Source organism: Lonchura striata, chromosome 2 (assembly GCF_050655825.1).
Source record: "Lonchura striata isolate lonStrDom1 chromosome 2, ASM5065582v1, whole genome shotgun sequence".
Lineage (NCBI taxonomy): Eukaryota > Metazoa > Chordata > Aves > Passeriformes > Estrildidae > Lonchura > Lonchura striata.
The window spans coordinates 27,251,567-27,272,110 of NC_140704.1; the positions used below are offsets into that span (position 1 = coordinate 27,251,567).

General features: G+C 35.4%; 1 protein-coding gene across 1 annotated transcript in view; it reads left to right on the top strand.

Moving 5' to 3' along the window:
• PHF14 (PHD finger protein 14) overlaps nucleotides 1-20,544 on the top strand; it is a 162,339-nt gene that overhangs the window by 99,594 nt on the left and 42,201 nt on the right. Inside the window, exon 19 of the mRNA XM_021538343.4 lies at nucleotides 6,402-6,519. Coding sequence (XP_021394018.2) covers nucleotides 6,402-6,519 — 118 coding nt within the window. The remainder of the gene's footprint in view (nucleotides 1-6,401; nucleotides 6,520-20,544) is intronic.

The window sequence follows — 20,544 nt, forward strand, 5'->3', positions numbered from 1 at the left end:
CTTAGGCACCTTATCATGAAACTACTCCTAGCTGAAGATGAGTAAGCTCATTGTGCTCTGTCAGGCTGTGTCCATCTTGCCATATATGGTCTTCATCAGCAATAGGTAGATATAAAAACTAAAATGCAGTAATCATCCCTTATCTGGTATAATCTCTCACCTTTCAGCAACAGCCATGGCCTCTCTCTTCCAGGCATAACAGAAGACAGTGATAGTCTACTCTCTGTCATCTCCCATTATAAACTATATAAATAAGAGATCTCTGTATACTTGCATTGTACCTGGTGTAATAGAAATTACAAAATTACTTTATTACTTAGTGTAACACCATGGCATTATCCTTCCCAGAAAAGATTACTTCATTTACCTAAATCAAAATTAGGAAAATTGTGAAAATATTAGAATCCAGAAAAATGTAGGTTGCAGAAGTCTCAGAAGGACATCTGTTACAGCCACCCACTCAGTGCAGGAATGACTGCAAAGTTAGAGCTAACTTTGAAATTGGGTGAAGTTCCTTATAGGGTGAACTTTTAGCATCTGTGAAGATAGCGAACCTTTCAGTGTATGAAGAGGTATACTTGGGCTGTATCCTAGTTTTCTAATCAACAATTTATGCATATGCAGTCACATAAGAACTTTAGTGCAGAGATGTGTCACACTCCTGGTGGTAAAGTCACCTGAAGCTTGACTGGTCCATGTGAGAAGACTTCTTAAAGCTGTTCTGTAGACTAGATGACCACCAATATTTAGTTGTTAGGTCATTTATAGGCAAGGGAAAAAATATAGCAATCAAGAAGATGAGAACCAACTTCTTCCATTTTATACCTAATAGGGTTTTATTATTTTGTCAATTTTTTGTCTAAGGACAAAGGAATTGATAAGAATATAGATCTTATATTTCGGAAAATACAGTACTGCATCACTTCTGGTTTGTGTTTGACGGTGACATACCACAGCAAAATGAAAGTAATTTGTTTTGGAATTAATTGGGCAGAATTGTAGAGTTTTGGTGTAGAACGGTAGGGTAAGATACAAAGTCATACCTTTGCTTATTTTCATTTCGTTCCAAGAAATGTCAGAAGAAAAAGATGAGTGTTATCCACATATTCTGTAAAGAAAACATGCTACAGTTCTGGGCTCCTCACTCAGTAACCAGAATAAATGTACTTTTTGGACAGCATTAATAACAGTGCACTAAATAGAGAACTATACATTTATTTCACCATTAGATCTTGAATTTTACTGTTTAAGTAAGGGCACAGGAAAGTGCCTTCTTAGATGTGACATGCAAAGTTGCTGCTGCAACCCAATACACTGTTCATTCCTGTCATCCAGAATTTATCACTCCTGTGGTCTGGTTGCAGTAGAGTGTCACAGGAGCACTCCTCAGCTGCTCCAGGCTGAAGTAATTAATTTTGTTTCTAGAGTTTGAATTCACTTGAGCTACATTGATTTACTCTGTTTTTTTGGGAATGCTTATGTTCTCCTTTCTCTTGTATATCACACAGCTGCTAATAAGAAACCAAGTGTTGACAGTAACTTAAATGGTCATGGCTGGTTTTAAGTTGCTCATCTGAAATCAAGAATGTGCTGCAATTTAAAATGAACCCCAAGTCATGTCTCTTGTCTGTTTGCAGTTCCAGAGTGGCTCAGCACTTGGACACTGAGGGATTAAAAGGGAGAGAGATCAGTGTCTGAGAAGAAACCTCTGTTCCTCAGATGTCTCTTCCTAAGGTGCTAAGAGCCTTTAGTCAGAAATGGGGTCCAAAACAAGCCAGGAAAGGATGAGGTTTATCAGTAGTTAAATCTATGCAGGTGCTGGAGTAGCCATTGTGTTATATGCCTTCAGCAAATGGGTGTGTGTACACGCATCCCTCTGCAGTTCCCTTTGAGTTTAAAATTCTGGATTAGCTTCCTTCTAATTTTTTTCTGACTAATTCTGAGTTTGTCAGAGTAAGGCTTATATGACAAATTCTCTACTTTTAATGGTGAGATTTGTATCAGTGTTTTATATCTTTTTTTTTTTCCATTAAAGTAAATGTTTCCATGCTGTTGTGACAAATCAGGAGCAGTATATTTATCTTGCAATTTTGTATTTTGTTCACCATGGTACCTTTTGGCACGACACTGCAGGCGGTGTGCAATGATGCGTACATAAGTGAGATTTTTCTGTAGTCTCTGAAGCATATTTGGAAAGTTGTATTTAAAGATTAGCTTATTAATGTTGTGTTTCAGGGACATGTAGGTAATTACTTTTACAGCTATAGATGGGTGATGCTGTCTTGTGAATGCAAAATAGGTTTCTTCGCTCTGGCTGAATCAGCTCTTTGTGGTTTTCGATGATATTAACCAGTGACTTACAAATGTGCCAGTGATGGGCGGGTTTTGCATTCACTCCTCTGTAAAAGCACAGGTCTTTTTCCCCAGTGCTTGCAGGAAGACTTCTGCAGGCCAACTGATAAGATTCCCTCCTGTGCAGGTAGATGCAATGTAATGAAATTGGATGTGTGTGCTGAGCTTTGTAAATAAAATGAGATTGACCCCAGCCATTATCTCATTTATCTCATTTACATTGTAAAATCAGTATCTGCACTATTGATTAGAGCATAATTAGTTAATTATGAACACGATAGGGCTTGAGCACAGCCAGCTGTACTGCTAAAAAAACTAATAAAAACAATCCAAGGACAAGAGCAGATGGAGATCATTCTATTAAAGAACAAAGTAAAAGTATTTCAGGTATGGAAATGCCCAATCAAGCTTTCTTGTGGTGAAGATGTAGCTGGCCATTTTATACTTCTATAAGTAAAAAATGTTTGGGGGTTTTTTAACTTTTTTATCATAACTACTTCAGAATTCACCTTTCTTCTTCACACTCCATTTTCTCCATATTTAATGGGCATGTATCTATCCTCATTAATTGCTAGAATGAGGAACACAGTGATTTTTAATTTTGATGCATAAAGTAATTTCAGACTTGTTATAACAGTGACAGTAAGCAATCACCTGTCAGCAAGAGGTAATTTAGGAGGTTAGGTTAGCTTGTCTGTGTGAGCTCTGCTTTTATTTCCACAAAGTTTTCCGTACAGCAGTTAATGAGGGTGCTGAAGATGGCCCACCACTTAATGGCTTTTGTAAATCATTTTGCTTCACCACAAAAATATCCACAGTTATCCACAAATAGCAGGAAGATAAGATACTTGCTAGTTTAAGTTTGAACATCTGACCTTGAATGCACAAGCGTAAAAATTTCAACAGCCTCTAATATGGAGGAAGTGGCTTCTTTCCCTTGGCCCCCTCCCCATCCCAACAGTTTTGTTTGTGCTATTAAGCCATCTTCAGGATGGGAGCAGATGATACTTGTAAATTATGGTGCCACATGACTCCTTTGCTCTGTAAGTGCCTGGAATGTGATGGGTCTGTGAGTGCATTTACTGACAGGCGGTGAGACTGGCAGCATGACATCTTTTGTGACCCAGCAATTTCATTCTCTAAGTCAAAAATATGCTGTATTTTGCTTCGCTTCCTCATTTTCTGAATGTGACAGCGGGATTTCTGTCATTTTTATGTTGCTAGACAAAAGAACACAGCTAATAGTATACACTTGAGGGATTAATCTTGTTTTATTAGTGCCATTTTAACTTAGATGCAATGTTTGCTTTTGGAATTAGGAATTAAGAATGCCGTTTTTTTTCACTGTGATGTGTGTAAGCATCACATTTTGTCCCCAGTCAGTTTCAGCAATGATTGTCAGACAGCTAGAGCATCATCTTTAACCAAAGTACAGTGGTATTCATCCATTTTCCTAGCATCATGCTCTGGGAACTTCCGAATCAGTGAATTTGTGTTTTCCAGTATAGAATTCATATTCCAGTAGAAAGCAGTAGGAAGCAAACATTTAAAAATATTTGGCATACTTACTCTTTTATCACCATGCAGCTTTTTGTATTTTGATATTGGAAAATACACTTGCATTTCCTCAGCTGTGCAGATGAGGATAGAAGTTATTAGTATCTGAAATCTTTCATATGGATATTCTAGGAAAATGCAAATTTTCTTCTGCCAAACTAAACACTCTGAAGTGATAAAAATTGATGACAATAAATATTAAAAACATTGCGCTTTAGAATGGTGCCTCGAGATCCATATTTAATTTCACAATGTCGTGGTTATTTCAACCCTGCTTTACAAACTCCCTCAGTGTACTCTGAGGAAACATGGCTGAAAGTGCACTCAGGACATACCACATTCTAGATGAAAAATGGTAAAAATATAAGAGATGGCAAAGTGTAATTTTATAGAGGAAACATTTTCTTTTGAATATAGAAACATATAAAGCAATTATGTAATAATAATAATAAAAAAGAAAATCTAAACAGATGCTTTTAAATAATGTATAGATTTTAGGATTAAACTCTGAAAATACTCTAAGTCAGTCAGAATAGTATGTTTATTTTCAGTTACTTAAAAGGATCCTTAAGTTTACATGAAGGGAGTTCTGATAAGCACTGCTCAAGTACAAGCCCTTATATCCATAAGATTCCAGATGCTGAAATAGGTTAGTAAAAATATACTCCTTTACAGATGAGAACATTGAGGCTCAGAGGAGGCTTCATTCTTTGCTGAAGGTCACATACACTGTTGGGATTTAAGAGTGTGACCTATCCCATCTCCCATTCTCAACCTTTTTATTATTTTAATACAGCTTTCACAAGAAATAAAACTACATGTATTCCTGATTTTAAGTAATATATTTCAGCATTAAAACTCTCCTGTCTTCAAAAACTGAGGGTGGTTTTCTATTTTTAGTGTTTGCTTTTTGCTGGAGTTAGATTGAGTCTCTGCTAAGCAATCCTAAGGATATATATTGCAATATAGTATATCTTATTTTCAAAAAAGTACCAAAACTATGTCAGTCCAGAGTTGAATCTTGTGGCTAGTCAGATTATTGTTTTAAATTTCTATTTAGCAGGAAACAGCCAGTGCTTGTGTGTTACCTGTGACTGCTATCAAGTGCAGCCTTGGCAGTGAGGATTAAATAAAAATTTAGGGAATAAAAAGTATTCACTGAAGTTAAGCAGTGATAATTGAAAACAGTTATTTGTTTTTATTGGGAGACTAATCCTTGGAGAAGTCACATGAACATTTTGTTCTATTAATGCAGCAGTATGTGCTGTTGGTTGAATCCTCTTTCTGCGATGCACTGTCTGTTCTGTCGATAAATGATATCCCTCTGTCTTTGATCTGATGATGCCTGTGCCATGCTATTACTGCAATTTTTGGACCTTTTTGTGTTTGCACATACTGTAGAGGAAAAATTGAGTGGCTAGGAAAGAGGAGAAAGGCGGGGGGGGTGGGTGGGGGGGTGGGTGGTGGTGTTTCTTTAAACATTTTGATTTTTAAACATATACTCTTTGCCGTTTTTCATTTATTTATATTGGCTTTAATTCAGAGTTTAGGACTGTTTAATGAAGAGACTGTTGCAAAGTAAATTTGAAAAAAGCTTTCCTTTTCATACAAAGGAATACAGGGGGATATGCAAATAAAGAGAAGTTCAGTAGGGTATATGAAAGCATCTATAATTTGCTTTGAAAAAATCTCTCATTTTGAGCCTATTATTATTATGATTTAAAAATCCCTTCATGAAACACTTGTTCTACTGTAGCATTTTTTCTATTAGTGGTAGGTTAAAAGTAGGTTAACAATAGCTATGCTGTATGTTTTGAGCTTTTTGTGTAGCCACGCATAATGAAAAACACTAATGAAAGGTTTATTAAAGAACATAAATATGTTGTGTGTACACAAAGCGCTTTTATAAGTGAAAGATCTCAGTGAAATCCTTGTAAATTAATGCCCTTTCTATAAAATTCAGTGTGAATGAGAAAATACTTTTGTGCATTTGTTTATCAACCACATCGTCCTGGTGTTAAAAATGTAATTCATAGCTGTAAATTATATTTGAGTTATTTAGCATGTGGGTGAATTTTTCACAAAGCATTTCTTAAAAAACTACACATGCAAAACAGTGTCTTAAAACTATAAAAAATAAATACTGTCACATTATAAAAAAGTTAAAATTTCTGAAAAAAACGGGCAGTGAATGACACTGAAAGTATCCAAAAATTTAAGCAATTTTTTTCATTAATTTGCAAGTCTTTGAAATGTTGTCATTTATATAACATGATGACAAAGGTGATAGATGAGTGTCTGCATCAGGATATTCCAGATTAAGCAGAACCTACTTGAAGTGGCTGTTTAAAATTACCCCTGATAGAAAATATATTTTCTTTATTATGATAATGGATCAGGAAATCTTCTGCTGAGACTTGCAGGGAAGCTCAGTCTAAAATAGTAGAGAAGTACCATTTAATATAAATATGTATTTTGTTTTTCTTTTGCAGGTGTGATGAATGCAGGCTTTGCTACCATTTTGGCTGTCTAGACCCTCCCTTGAAAAAGTCTCCTAAACAGACTGGCTATGGATGGATTTGTCAGGAATGTGACTCAACATCCTCCAAAGTAAGTTAATGCACCCTAAAAATAGTTCAAATATTCTGGTTTCCAGGGTTTTACTTAGTGTCTAAAGTTTTTTATTAAATGCTGTACAGATGTTTGCTCTGGTAGAAGATCATAAAATAAAGATTTCTGATTCTCTTCAGATCAGTATTAAAAAACCCAGAGTGTATGCAAAGTGGAAATAGTCTTAATCAGTAAAGAAATCTTTAATATCCTAGTTAAATGCTTGTTTTTGACATGATCTCTGTGAGAAAGGTGTGAGTACAGATACTATATCAGTGTTGGTAATATTGACAAGAAAAAGTATTTCAGGAGTACTGCAGAATACAAACTTCTAAGGACAGAGAAAATGCATGTGTTCTCTAAACAAAGGAAGGTGATTTGAATTACTAAACCTTTTTCTTTCACTGAAAATTCATATGAAGGTTATCAATACCTTATATCGACTGACAAGCCTTGTTCAAATATAGCATAAAACTAGATTTTTGACATGGATTTGCTCTTTAATAATACTGAAAGCAATAGTATTCTTTTATAGTGCTGATTTTTCAAAAAATAAAGATTTTGATTCTTTGTTTGTCTGCACAGAAGCTTCTTTAGCACTGGCATTCTTTTCTGTCATCACCATAACCTCTGAAGAGATATTTTCCAATTTATTTCATAAGTGTATTTATACATCTTGTAAGTGTATAAATGCATCTGATACCTCAGTGTAAAAATAAAAGAGTATTCTAAAAGTCTTCAAGATTTTTCATCTTACTGCCAATTTCTTTGTATTTCACAGAATCTTTTACCTAGTAAGTGTCTCAGTATTTGAATACACAGGGACACAGCTGTGATGAAATGTCCTCATATGTTACTTGTCAGCATACTTGGATACTTAAACTCTGTCATGCATTTACTTTTAAGTTTGGCATGTACAGAACATTCACGGAGTGGTATCATTTTCTGGCTTGCTAGTGTCCCTTTCCAATTGCAAAATATGTTTTTCACTTTCCCCTGGGGGATTAATCAAATTGTTCTTTTGTAAGGAGGTACGGAGACAGATACAGGAGATTAGCTGTCCACTACAGTTTGGACATCAAGCAATCTTTCTTGAATACCACTTACATGCAAGAGACATTCCAAGAGTGAATTAAAACTGTTATTGAATTTCTGTCACCTGCTTAAACTAAAATGGGGTCTTGGTAAAATGAGTTAAAATCTTGTAACTCTCGTATTCTTGACTTGCAAGTAAACAGAAAAATCAAAGGGTTTGTAATTTCTACTTGTGTTTTCCTGGAGATTAGTATACTGTGTATGAGGTAGAATTTTTTAGCTACTTTGTGAGTTAAATTAATTATGATGGACTTCACTTCTTGCAGGGTGTGTGTTAGTTTTAAGGTGTGTTGAAAAAATTGAATGTTTTAAAGAATAAACAAAATTTTTCAGCACAATGATTACACATTTTGTGTTAATCTTAGTGATTATTATAAATTATAAAAATGTTCTTGTGTCTGATTTTAATTAATAAAGATTTTTAATGAGTAAATTTAGATAAAGTCTCTTGCACTTTCAAGTAAAGGCAATTGGTATTGTATTTGAGTAAATATGTAATGAATACGAAAGATACTGAAAAAATTGTCTTATGGGGACTCCTTGTGGTTTTGTTTAGTCATTTTCACTAGCTTTTCTAGAGAGCTGTGCAGAGAAATTACTCTAATAAAGCTGTATTGCGCTATATGTTCCCCAAACCCTTTTTTGGTAGCTTTTTTTCTGTTTTATACTACGCAGTGTAATATATTAAAAAAAGTATGGTATCAAGTTAAACTCCTTTCAGCCATAATGTGAACTGATTTTTTAAAGGACTAGGACTTTGTCTTGTACTTCATAATTTTCAAATTCTTTGTTCTACGTGGCTTTAGGATTGTGTGTTTTACATCTGTGATTTTTCACAGCCAGGGGAAGCTGATATAAGGCTTTTTCTACCCCTCCTCAGAGGGGGTGGTCTCTCAAATGTGTGCTTGGAGCTCACAAATGAACAAGTGTAGATAAAGTTGGGTCATTTCCTGAACTCTGCCTGACCTGTGGATGAATTGCAAGCCTGAGCTACTGATGATTTCAGTCTCTCAGTCACTCACTGCATCCAATTTTTGATGTGTCACAGGGAAGTTACTAGTATGGATTATAGCAGCAAAATGGGATTGAATTTTCTGCTTTGGCCAAGGAGTCTGTTGTTTAGTTCTTATTTTTTGTACTTTGTTCATCTGTTTTGGTCCAGTTTAAATCACTTGTAATACATGTTTTAAAATACCACAACAATATATTTTCCATTAGTACTGTAGGGCCTTGAAAATAATTGGTAGGTAAATGACACTATTTCAATGACAAGAGAGGTCATAGTGCTGAGCTTGTAATGGCTGTTAGTTTTTACTTCTAATTATGAAATTCAATTTTAGATGTTCAAGAAAAGTTGCATTCTGCTGACAGCAAATAATGCTATTTTATTTTCAGATTTTGCCAAGCACTTGCAGGTGTCAGCAGTACAAGGCATGTAATTTAGCAGCAATAAACATATGATTTAAATTGTTATCTAGCACAGACTGTGGACATGCTACTTCCATTTTGCTCATCCTAGTCACAGGACTCTCCAGCAATTGTGTCAGTTTTTCCACCAGTGTAGCATATTCCCATATTACCCTGCCTGTCAAATAATAGACAGACAGCGACTTTGCTGTAGGGCATAAGGGCAACAGCTTCTCTGCTGGTAATACTTGCTGTCACTTCTTTGGAATGGGTGATGCTCACTACTAAGGTCTGACAAGCTCTCTCATCTCAAAAACATTGTAGATTTTGTTACATCACATGAAAGCTGAAATAAACTTATAAGGTCTCCACTTCTATAACACTGTCCATTCACTTGCAAAAGGATTATGGTGTACTTTCAGGACTGCCAAACAGCACTATAGATCATTATTTTCCTGGTAGTTTTTGTTAGTGCTATTCAGGCTTAATACAGGCACTTGTTTCAACTTGTTTTAGTTGAATTTAAGACAGATAAATAGAATGTAAACCAAATAATTTAATATCGTGACATGGTAATATTTGGTAGGAATAAATGTGATGTGACCATTTTTTCATTTATGTACAATAAGATCTTACTATGAGGTCTCTTTAGTATTAGATGTGGGCTCTTTCTATTGCCTTCCAGTGAAAAAATACTGTTTGAAATAGCTCCTCCAATTTTAAACTTCAGCAAGGACCAAGGCAGTAAGGAGTTTAAACATATTATCAAGGTGGTTACATTGACCATGCTAGTTAAGTTTCTATCTGCTCATCTTTGCATGTAATCTGTTCTGCAAAGCACTACAGAGTGTATGTGTTGGGTCATTATTTGAGTGCTGCAGGATCAGCTGCCTCATCTCTAGACTTCTGTTTAGTTTCCTTTTATTTCATTTCTTTACTGTACTGCATTTTTTCAGTGGAAATAAATTGTCAGTATACGTGTCACCACAGAATTCTCATCTAAGCCCCTCAGGAAATACTTTCTGGAACTGATAATTCACAACACACCAAGCCTGGCAAGTAATATATTTTTGTACACATTTTCAAAAGAAATCATGGATGATTTTGCTTATTAGCCAGGTAGAAGCATTTCTTTGGGTATATTTTGCTTTCACACAGTGAATATGCAAATGTATTTGGACACTGTAATATTACATTATTAGATGTTTGAAATAATATATTTAAAGTAATTTTTAATATGTAAAATGTATTTCAAACCTTTGAATTTGGTCAGATGAAAAGAAAATTTGCAAAATTCAATTCCTGTAGTCCTGGAATTTTATTGTAATCAAAAACAAGGTTGGTGATTAGGAAAGTCTGTGAGGAGTGCAGAAGTGCTTGATCTACTTCTGTGTTGTGCAGGTGACAATCTCGTTATGGTTTATGAAATTTTATCTTTTTCACTGTCTTTTCTCCAAATGTGGGAAGCATTTCCTCACACATGTAGTTTCACACAAGCGTGTTAAAAATTAAACAATGAGCCCAAAGACCTAATGTTAATCTCTCAAAATTTAAGAAATGTGGAAGTTGAGGTGGCATGCAGTGCTTTAAGTGCTTTTTTGGCTATGTGTGACTTTGCAGCCTTTAATCACTTAATGCTATGATTTTTACATTTTCTTTCACAAGACCCCTGCCTTTTCTGATTTATTTGTTGGGGGTCACTAGAAGGGATTAATTTGGGTTGAGAATTAGGAGGAAGTCTTGTGTTTAAGGTTTGCAAGGCATGAGAACTGAAGCAATGATTTCCAAAGTGGGGAAAAAGGAAGTTTGACCTTATGTTTGAAGTAGTTGAGTTGTTACCAACAAATTGAATTTTATCTTTGTCTCACTTCAAAGCTGCTGTGAGTGCTAGGCAAGATTAGCATTTTCAAATGTTTGGTAATTTTTTCTCCTTGTTTACTCTTGCCCAATTTGGATCCCTTGGCCCAACCTGTAACAGTGCTGAATTCTCTGAGCTGAGGTGGGAGATAATGTGTATGTATACAGAGGAAAACGGTATTTGAATGTAACAGATGAGGTTGGCATACAGTAGTAATATAGTGCTTAATCATGCCCTAAATATGCTTTACATGTGCTTATTTAATCATTCAATTCAATGCAATTTTACTAGTCATACGTAAAATGCATTTTAAAAATGCGAAAAAAATCTATACAGGTCTTTTAAATTAATTCAAACTTGCTTTAGTTACATATTCTGACAAAGGATGGCCCTTATTTCATCACTTTAAATCACAGCGATAGTCACACCTTCTTTTGAGGACAGAACATAGAAGCAAATGTACTGCCATCATGGCACCCAGCATTGCAGCTGAAAAATGATAAAAGAATACTGCTAATAAATCTGCTTGCTGCTTCAAGCAGAACATAATATAATAGGAAAAAATGTTCAGTTTCTACACAACATTTTTCAACCAGAACATAGGAGTATTTTAAGGTAGTTTACAGAAAAATTACATAGTGGAATTCACTAACTGTATTTGTCTTCCACAGGTGTGAATATTATGCTCTATGTTATGATACGGTCATAAAGAATTATAGAGTTAGACATTTTTGTGTTTATTTATGTAATTTAGAGTTTCTTGAGGAGAGTTTAGCTAGCACTTTGGTTTCTTGTGTGACATAGAAAGAAAGATGTTTTTTAATACAGCAACTGGATAATATTTGGATATTTTGAAGTCATTGTTTGTCTTCCTAGGTTTGTGAGGAGCAGTAAAACATTGTCACTGGAGTGATTTCCTTAAAATTGAACAAGAGAAAATAAACCAAATATGTAAGGCAATATGAAAATTTAACACAAGTCCTTATACCATTTATGCCCTGTTTTAAGAACTTGGCACAGAAATGGGTTTCACTACCAAGATGGCCCAAAAAAAGGGTGAAATGTTAGTATATTGCAATATCACTTGGCTGAAATATTGCCAGATGTGTTTTAATATTGGCTTCCTAGGTATCATATTTAAAAAAAATGAGTTGGCACAGCCTCTGTTATTTTCTGGCAAACAGGTATAATACATCTATGTAATGAATAATTTATACCATAAAATGTTCCAAAAATAATCAACCTTGAAATTAACTTAAGTTGGGACTTGATTTATGAATAGTGAATAAGTTAGTTGGTAGTAAATCCCCAAATTAATCCAAAAACTCTGATACACTTAGTTGGCAGAAGATTCCCATAGTCTAGGTGGGAGGCTTAGGTTTTAATAAAAAAATAAAAATAATTAAAAAAAAAAGTGGTTAAGCACTGGAAAATATTTGTGGAACAGATGCTTACTTTTAGTATTTTGCTTCTTCTCCACATCAAAACCAATTTTACCAGTTCAAATACTTCCTGGTGCTGACTGCCAGATCCTCATCATGGGCTTCTAGTTGTACTTTTTGGGTGCAGCTTAACTGTTTTAATAAAACAGTACCAGAAAATAAATAATACAATATAGCATTGTCTTTCACGTGAAAAAACATTGTCTGAAAAAGCGTCTCTTTGAAAGATGATAGTGCAACTAATACCAGCCAGATGTTTAAAGACTAAAGAATTTGGAATATAGGGCTATTTTCAAAATGTATTATTGTTGTTTCAAATGCCAAAACCAAATTTCTGATTCTGAAAGATAACACTGGGATAGATCAAAAAAGTATTGTAAAAAGAAATTGCCAATTAGGAGTGCAAAGTGAAATACATAATTTTTTTTTGCATTAAACTTTGACAAAAAAGCAGTAGTTAAAAGATACTTGCTAAGAGTCTCTTTTCCCAGTTGTATGTTCATAGAAAATTGAGATTGACATATGCACTGCAGTTTTAAATTACACTTTTTTGTAAAAAACAAGCAAACAAACAAACAAACAAAAAAAGAGCTATTTTAATGGCACTTGGTCCAAGAAGTTTTTGGTTTACAAGTTAATTTTCTTCCCCCTATTTTTTGTTAGGCAGAAGGAAGAAATCCCTTGCTGCATACCTTCATTTGCTTTTTTTCATAAACAACCCAACAATATAGAGTTTTCTCCAAAGCTGAAACTTCACACAATGTTCTTTGTCTTAAGAGTGAGAGCAGCAGTTCTTCACAAGCTGCTCCATCCAGCCTGTGTCCCTCTCCCCAGGGTGCTTCAGGATCAGCCTGCTCCAGAGGGTGCATAGGTCCTGCCAGCACACCTGCTCCAGAGTGGGCTCCTCTCTCCATGGGGACACGGCTCCTGCCAGGAGCCTGCTCCAGCACAGGCTTCCCAAGGATCACAGCCTTCTTTGGGCATCCACCTGCTCTGGTGTGTGGCTCCTGCACGGGCTGTGGTGGATCTCTGCATCCCTGTGATCCTCCATGGGCTGCAGGGCACAGCTGCCTCGCCGTGGGCTGCAGCACGGGCTGCAGGGGAATCCAGCTCTGGCACCTGGAGCACCTCCTGCCCCTCCTTCTCACTGACCTTGGTGTCTGCAGAGCTGTTCCTCTCACTCCTTTCTCCAGGTGCTGTTGTGCAGGTTTTTCCTACTTCTTATTATCCTTGAGGCACCACTGTTGTTGCTGACGGGCCCAGCCTTGACCAGCAGCGGGTCCCTCTTGGAGCCAGGTGGTGTTGGCTCCATCAGATGTAGGAAAAGCTTTTGGCAGCTTCTCACAGAAGCCATTCCTGCAGCCCCCCACCCTGCTGTCAAAACCTTACCACACAAACACAATGCAAAAATGCAGCAAAATTATTTTTCATGAGGCTTTGTATCACACAAATCAAATCATTACTGAGGTAGTCGTACTTTTCAAAAGTTGTCTTGGTCATTTTGCTTTGTTGTGATGAAAAATATGTTACTGAAGTAAAAAGCTGGGTGGCCTAAATTAGAAACAAACTTGTTCATTAACTGTTGCTTTGGTTAAAATACGTGCCCAAGTCCAATTGCCAGTGGAACATTTAAGAGGTACCTGATTAATATCATACTGGAAAAAAATCCTAAACAGCATAGAGGTTGTACATTTTTAATGCATGTAATCTAAACATACACAATCTAATATTTAAATGAATAAACCTATACTTTATGTATAATAAATATTACTTACTCTAAAGTAATGGATAAGGAAGCAAAATCTCTTCATGGGCAGCTGTTCAAAATGTTGCTGCTACTCTGTACCTTCTTTAGGTTATGCTTCTAACAAAATCTGCTTACAGTCATAGTTTATCTGGGCAATAGCTCTGCTGCTGAATCGTGACTTACTCTTCCTAAGCCATGACAAAATGAAATTACAGCCAATGTTGCCTGTTGCTCTAGTACTGAGTGGCAGGAAATCTCTGCTGGGAGCTAGCTGCAATTGGGAAAAATCCAGTAATGAGCTAGTGTTACGATTGAAATAAAGCCACTGAATATGGTTTTATCTAATGCAGCATGAGAATAAAGAAACAAAAGCAGTTTTTGACCTCTGAGTAACACACCAAAACAGGAAGATTTTATACATCCTCTTTGGTGTGCACCTATGCATATTCTCGAAGATTGTTAGGAAGTTGAAAGAGGAGTAGTGTATAGGAAAGACAAAAGAAGCAAGGTTGCTTGCACCTTACAGAACAGGAGGCTTTCTCTTTCTTGCTTTAGATATGTACAATATTGGGATGCATTGTAACAGTGAATTTTGCATATTGAAAATGCTATATTGAAATGTAAAAGACACAGAAATACTGTTTCTAATGCAATTTTTCTTCATTTTACATTCACTTCACTTTTCAAGTGAAGTCACAAAAGGAAGATAATATGTGTCACAGTTACTTCATGGTAGCTTCCAAAGCATCATAGCTTACAGCACTGATGTGCATTCAGATGTACTTTGTCAAAGCAGTTCTTCCTACTTCTAGAGTTCCTAGAATAAAGAATTCTTTGGGTATTGAAAATTAGGGACTTCATGCTGACGGTGGAGCCATAAACAAATTTAGCAATTAATTGTAATTGATCATCACTATTTTCAATTAATAATCAGTTTGGAAAATTAGATTGTTATACTTAGTTAGTAGAATGTGTTGAATTTGGTAATGTCTGGAAAATAAAGTATTAATTAAAAGTTTGTAACTGACTTGAATTTTTAAACATTTTGGGTCTTGATTAAATTCTTGGGTTAGGTTAGGCTTCCAGGAGAGCAGTATTAAAAAAAAAAAAAACCACATTTCCATTGTGCATAATCTTGTTTGATTTGAATATTCATTAAGAATTAAGCGGTCAACAGGAGATTGCAAGGTGTGTGCTTTGCAATGACATAAACAGGAACTGTTTGCAAAGATATGTCTGGAGGCTGGTGGCATCCTGTTGCACCCTAATGTTGCAAAGTGCTGTCTTGTTTCTTCCAGATTTCTGATATAAATTTCTTAACCTAGAAATATATTTCTTGTCTTATGTTTTACATAGAACTAGAAGGTATGTAATTAAAGAAGAATTATATATTTTAATTTCTCATTAGTCCAGCTTTATTACCCTGCAAGTTATTTTAGCACATCACCTGTAATAATATTCTATATGATAGAAGAATAATTAGATCTTTAATTTTTAGTCTCTGTATAAGAATTTGAACACATTATCATAGTTACCCAATTAAGTGCTCCTGTTTACTCTCAAGGTTGATTTTATTTTCAAGTCTTTCAAAGAAATGTAGCCATATATGTCACTGTAAGTAGTGTGTTACTCAACAGTATAAATTGCTAATGCTGCCTGGGCAAAATCTAATCATATTGAACGTGGAGAGAGAGAGGAGAGGGGGAAAAACCAAAAAAAAAGTGCCATTTTATGAAGTGCTAGGCAAGCAATGAGTTTTAGCACAGTCAAGATTTGCTTTTCGTCATCATCTTAGATAGTGGAAGTGAGGTTCAGTTGCCATTCTCAAACAGAAATTCTCTTAGTGGTAGCCACATTTAATCACATTTCCCAGAAGACAGCTGGATATTGCCAATTCGTGCTGTGTCAGCCACTTTCTCTGCAAAGGAGTGTCTCATCACTTGGATTTTAGCATTCTGTAGCAGAAAAAGTTCCATCCTCTTAAAATTGGCTCAGCAGATAGCTTGTGTGAGAATATAACTGCAAGAGCATTACAATCAGTTCTACCAAGAAAATGCACGACTATTACATAGAATTTTAAGATGGCTTTTGAAAAGATTTTCACAAAACCTTTAAAATGTATAGTGCATTGCTAAATTCTAGCAGCAATTAAGTTTATCTTAGATTTTTTAGTAAATGTGGCTTTGGTAAACATTTAAAATTATTATCTGGTTCAGTGGTTTGAAACATCTTTGTGCATATTTGAAAAGTCTTAAGTATATTTCAGCTGTGACAAACATTACCGGAAGATTTTATATGTGGAAAACCTTAGAATCTGTAGATATCAAATTTTTTTCTAGCTACTAATCTCATAAGACTGAAGGGCAGATGGTATCCTTTCAGATGTTATATAAACAGCCGAAGAAAAGTGTCAAAAAGATAAAACAGTAAGATAACTCCATATTTATGGAAGGTACCCAAAAGTGTACTTCGAGTGAATTAATCACATTACATACTTATTTTTGGAAATAGAAGGGTGTCAGTAGAGTTCTACAGTCATTGACATAAAGAATATTAAATCTGTAACTAGACCCACGCAATAAGTAAGGATACATATGAGGTACTAATATTTGCAAGCATATTTTATATCACATGAATATGCATTTGCCCTACCATGTTCTCCTACTGTGTAATATTTCCACTGCTTGTTTCGTTAAATGTATTGTGCAAGACAGAGGAATTGCAGGACACAATGATGTTCTATATACTTTGTTTTGTAACTTGCTGGTAGTAAGAAACTTCTTGAAGGCCTTTAAAATGTTTGTTTTCATGCAATGAAAACTTCAAGAATCTCAACATTTAAAGATAATTATGAGAATACAAAAAGATTGAGATTTTGGAGCTGTGGTCTATTAATCTGTTAATAATTCTCTCACTGAATGAGCTATTGACCTGCTGTTTATGTGCTTTCTGGGTATAGCATAGACAGAGACTGAAAAGCTCCTTTATATAAAAGTAGTAAAATAGTCAGAAGACAATAGATACACTGGCTAGTAGACAATGAATCATTTTACCTACTGACTCATCCCTCCATGCAAAACAACCTGCTTCAGCTAAAGAACAGTAAATTGGTTTAGACATTCCCTTGGGAATATTATTTTGAACCCTCTTAAAAAGAGGGTGAGGGACGTGAGCTGAGATATTCCCTATGATATAAAATGTTTTTACCAGTTAATTCACGGCAGCAGTCAAACCATTGCTTGAAAAGAGGGCATAAAATATGTCTGTATTTCTTATATTCTCTCTTTTAATTTAGGAAAAATTAAAATGAAAAAGGTAGAGATGGTTCTTAAACCCCAGAGAGCTTCCAGAGGATCTCAGGAGGAGGAAGGGGGACTGTTGATCCAGGGTAGCACTGTGGAATTCTGAAATAAAGCTGGTATTTAAAATACCCTGTTATTTTGGAAAATCCTATTACTAGCTTAAATGGTTCTACATTCTGGTATGCTGATTTTGATGGATTTTGTTTTAGTTAAGGTCAGAAATGTGTTTTTGAAAAGAATCACCCAGTTGCCACCAATGGTTCTGCTTTGGTTCATGTTATGGAGTGGTTTTAGTAGCATGCAAAGTGAGTTTCTGTCAAGGAGCACTAAAGCCTAGGATGTATTCTGACTGCTAATGGGCATTCTGTCTTCATGACCAAACAAGCTGTATCTTTGAAATATGTGTTCTGCATCTGGCTGGTCCTCAACACCAGCTGCTTTGCTCTAAAGAGCTGCTCCTGTCAACACCACAGTTTCCTGGTATGAAGTGACTTTTACTGTATCAAAGGTATATTTGTGTTTCAGTTTCATCTACTGAAAGAGTTGTTTTATTCCTGTTTTGATAATATGTGGAAATCTTGTATTAGTAGTCTCAAGATCAAAAGCCTAAAAATGAATACACAGATCTATATTGCTAGGGTATCAGATTTTATCATTTGACTGTTCGTATAAACACTATATGCTTTTAACTAAAAACATCTAATCTACAGTGTTAAGGAAACATATTTAAGAGCAAGGGACTTTTTGTATGTTTTCTAGTATAGATGAGGAAAAAAAGGAATTTTGTCTGGTAGGAGTAATCTCAAGGAAAAAAAAAAACCATAGGGAAAATATAAATATGCTTCTAGGAATGAGGCAGTAAAGTTGACATTTTGTGTGAATTTAGCCTTATCATTCCATGTATCATTTGCAGTGTTCTTAATTAGGGAAGAATGAGGAATTTCCAGGCCTTTATGAGGATGTTTTAAAGCTGCAGCAGTAGTTGTAACCTTTCCATTCCTAAGAGCTCAGGAAAAGATGGCTGATTAATGTTATTTCTTAAACTGTGTCAGCTGGGCTGTTCATTCCCTTTTTTAGTAAACATCTCTTTGTCAGTGCAGCTCAGTGTGCCAGCATAAAATATCCTAGTGTTTTAGCTAGCTACTTTAATTAATAAGAGTATGTATCTCTGTTTACTAGTATAAAGTTAAATGGAAATTTTCTATAATTATTCTAGTGACTAGCATGAATAAATAAGTCAAGGGCACCCACCAAATAGGGTTCCTGATATTTGTTTGAAGTTTCTCAAAGGATGTGCAAGATAGTTTTTTAATTTAGCACATTCAGATATTAGAGAGATCTCGGAGTGTGTAGGAAACATTTCTATAGGAAGCTTTTTATAGAAAGTGACTGTTAATTCATTCTTTAAAAATGTTTTTATAGCTTTGAATTAATGTTCTACTTTCTGCTTTATCAGTTGAAAATAAATTATGGTAGTTTTTAAGAAGAGAGAAGGATAGGATAAACAGGAGTGAGAAAAGCATGATGGCAAAAACAATGGGCCTACAAGAAGCGCCCTTGGCATAAAAGGAGAGCTGTAAGCATACATAAATTCATAAGAATGAGAAAATTCCACTTGGAAAATACACAGAAACCGTTACAGGGGAGAATGGGGTGGATTAAGAAGTAGGATTGCAGCAAAGTGGAAAGGAGGATTTGGAGGACACACTGAGAGTTTTCCATGGAGAAGGGTAGAGTGTTTATAGAAAACCTCTGAAAAAAACAAGTTGATCCCATGTAAAGTTAATTTAAAAAGCTATAAAACTTATGTAATAAACTTGGACTGCAAAAAAAGATGTATTGAGCTATCCCTTTCTTTTATATTAATTTTTGTTCTATTCCCTTTCTTTTTCATCTTGTTACTGGTAGAAGATTCTGGAAGTGGGGAGAGATGAAAACAAGTCTTGATTTAAAAAGTAGCCTTTGACGATTTTGTGATGCTTTTGGTGATCACACATTTTAATGTAACCCTGTTTTGCATTATGTTGGGAAAATCTGGACTTCAAGGAGTTGAAAAGCAAGAATCAATGCTGATGAAGATGTAAAGAGCTAAATAAATATTACTTAAAGGACTTCTCAAAGATGAAAAAAACCCCACAACCCTATGAATGTGCTGACCCTATCTTGAGAATTAAGTTAGATGGTACAATTTAAAGCTTTGTTCCAACATCTGACAGACACACTCTGCATGCTGATGCGTAATATCTGAAGATTGTGTGCTTGAAAGAAAGCCTTTTTGAGCTACATTCTATTTTTGTTAGAATAAAGCAGCTGCTTTTTGGAGCAGAGATCTTCTCAAGTGTTCAATCTTCTCATTCAAGTTAAGAATTAGCCAAATATTGTGAGCAAATTTCATGTATGCTTTCTTCCAAGCTGCTGAAGTCGACTAAAGCAACCTATTTTGACCATAAATAGTGCAAATGTGCAGCTTGACCCTAAGAGATGAAAGTAAGTTTTTTCTGTACCTTACTCCCAAGTTGTCACTGCCTCAGTAATCCAAAAACATAGAAAGTTTGAAGCATTTTAAACATGGCTTGAAAAGAAATACCACTGAGAAAAAACTTTCTTCTGGAGAGACTATGTGAATGGATGCTATGATCTCCTGATCATTTCTGAAAGAATAAAACTTTGCTTAAGGAAGGAGACAACTACAACCCCAAATGTAGCCTTACTAGTGGAGTTACTATAGCTGCAGGCTGCTCTCCAGGAGTGATACCAGATGACCTTGTACATCTGTTGTTTAGAAAGTCTTGTTTTTGATGTTGGGTGTCAGGTGACCGTGTAATTTTGGAAATATGTCAAAGTCAGTAATTGCAATACTATCTGACATGCATACAGCTACACAGGAAACTTGCATCCAGAGTAATACCCCAGTAAACATGCACCAGATTAAGGTTACATACGCTTAGATTATGTGAACTGCACATCACTTCTGAGAGACAACAGCTGCAAAATCAGTGTCTACGCTTACTGTGGCTCTAGATGCTCCTACTGTGCTTGAGAATTTGTTTTGCAACTCCTGAGGTTTGAGTTTGGGATTTTATTTTTCTGGATGGTGGAAAAAAGGGATTGGAGAGGTGAGAGCTGTACCAAACAGGCACAGGGAAAATGAAATATCCTGATCCAGCTGTAATA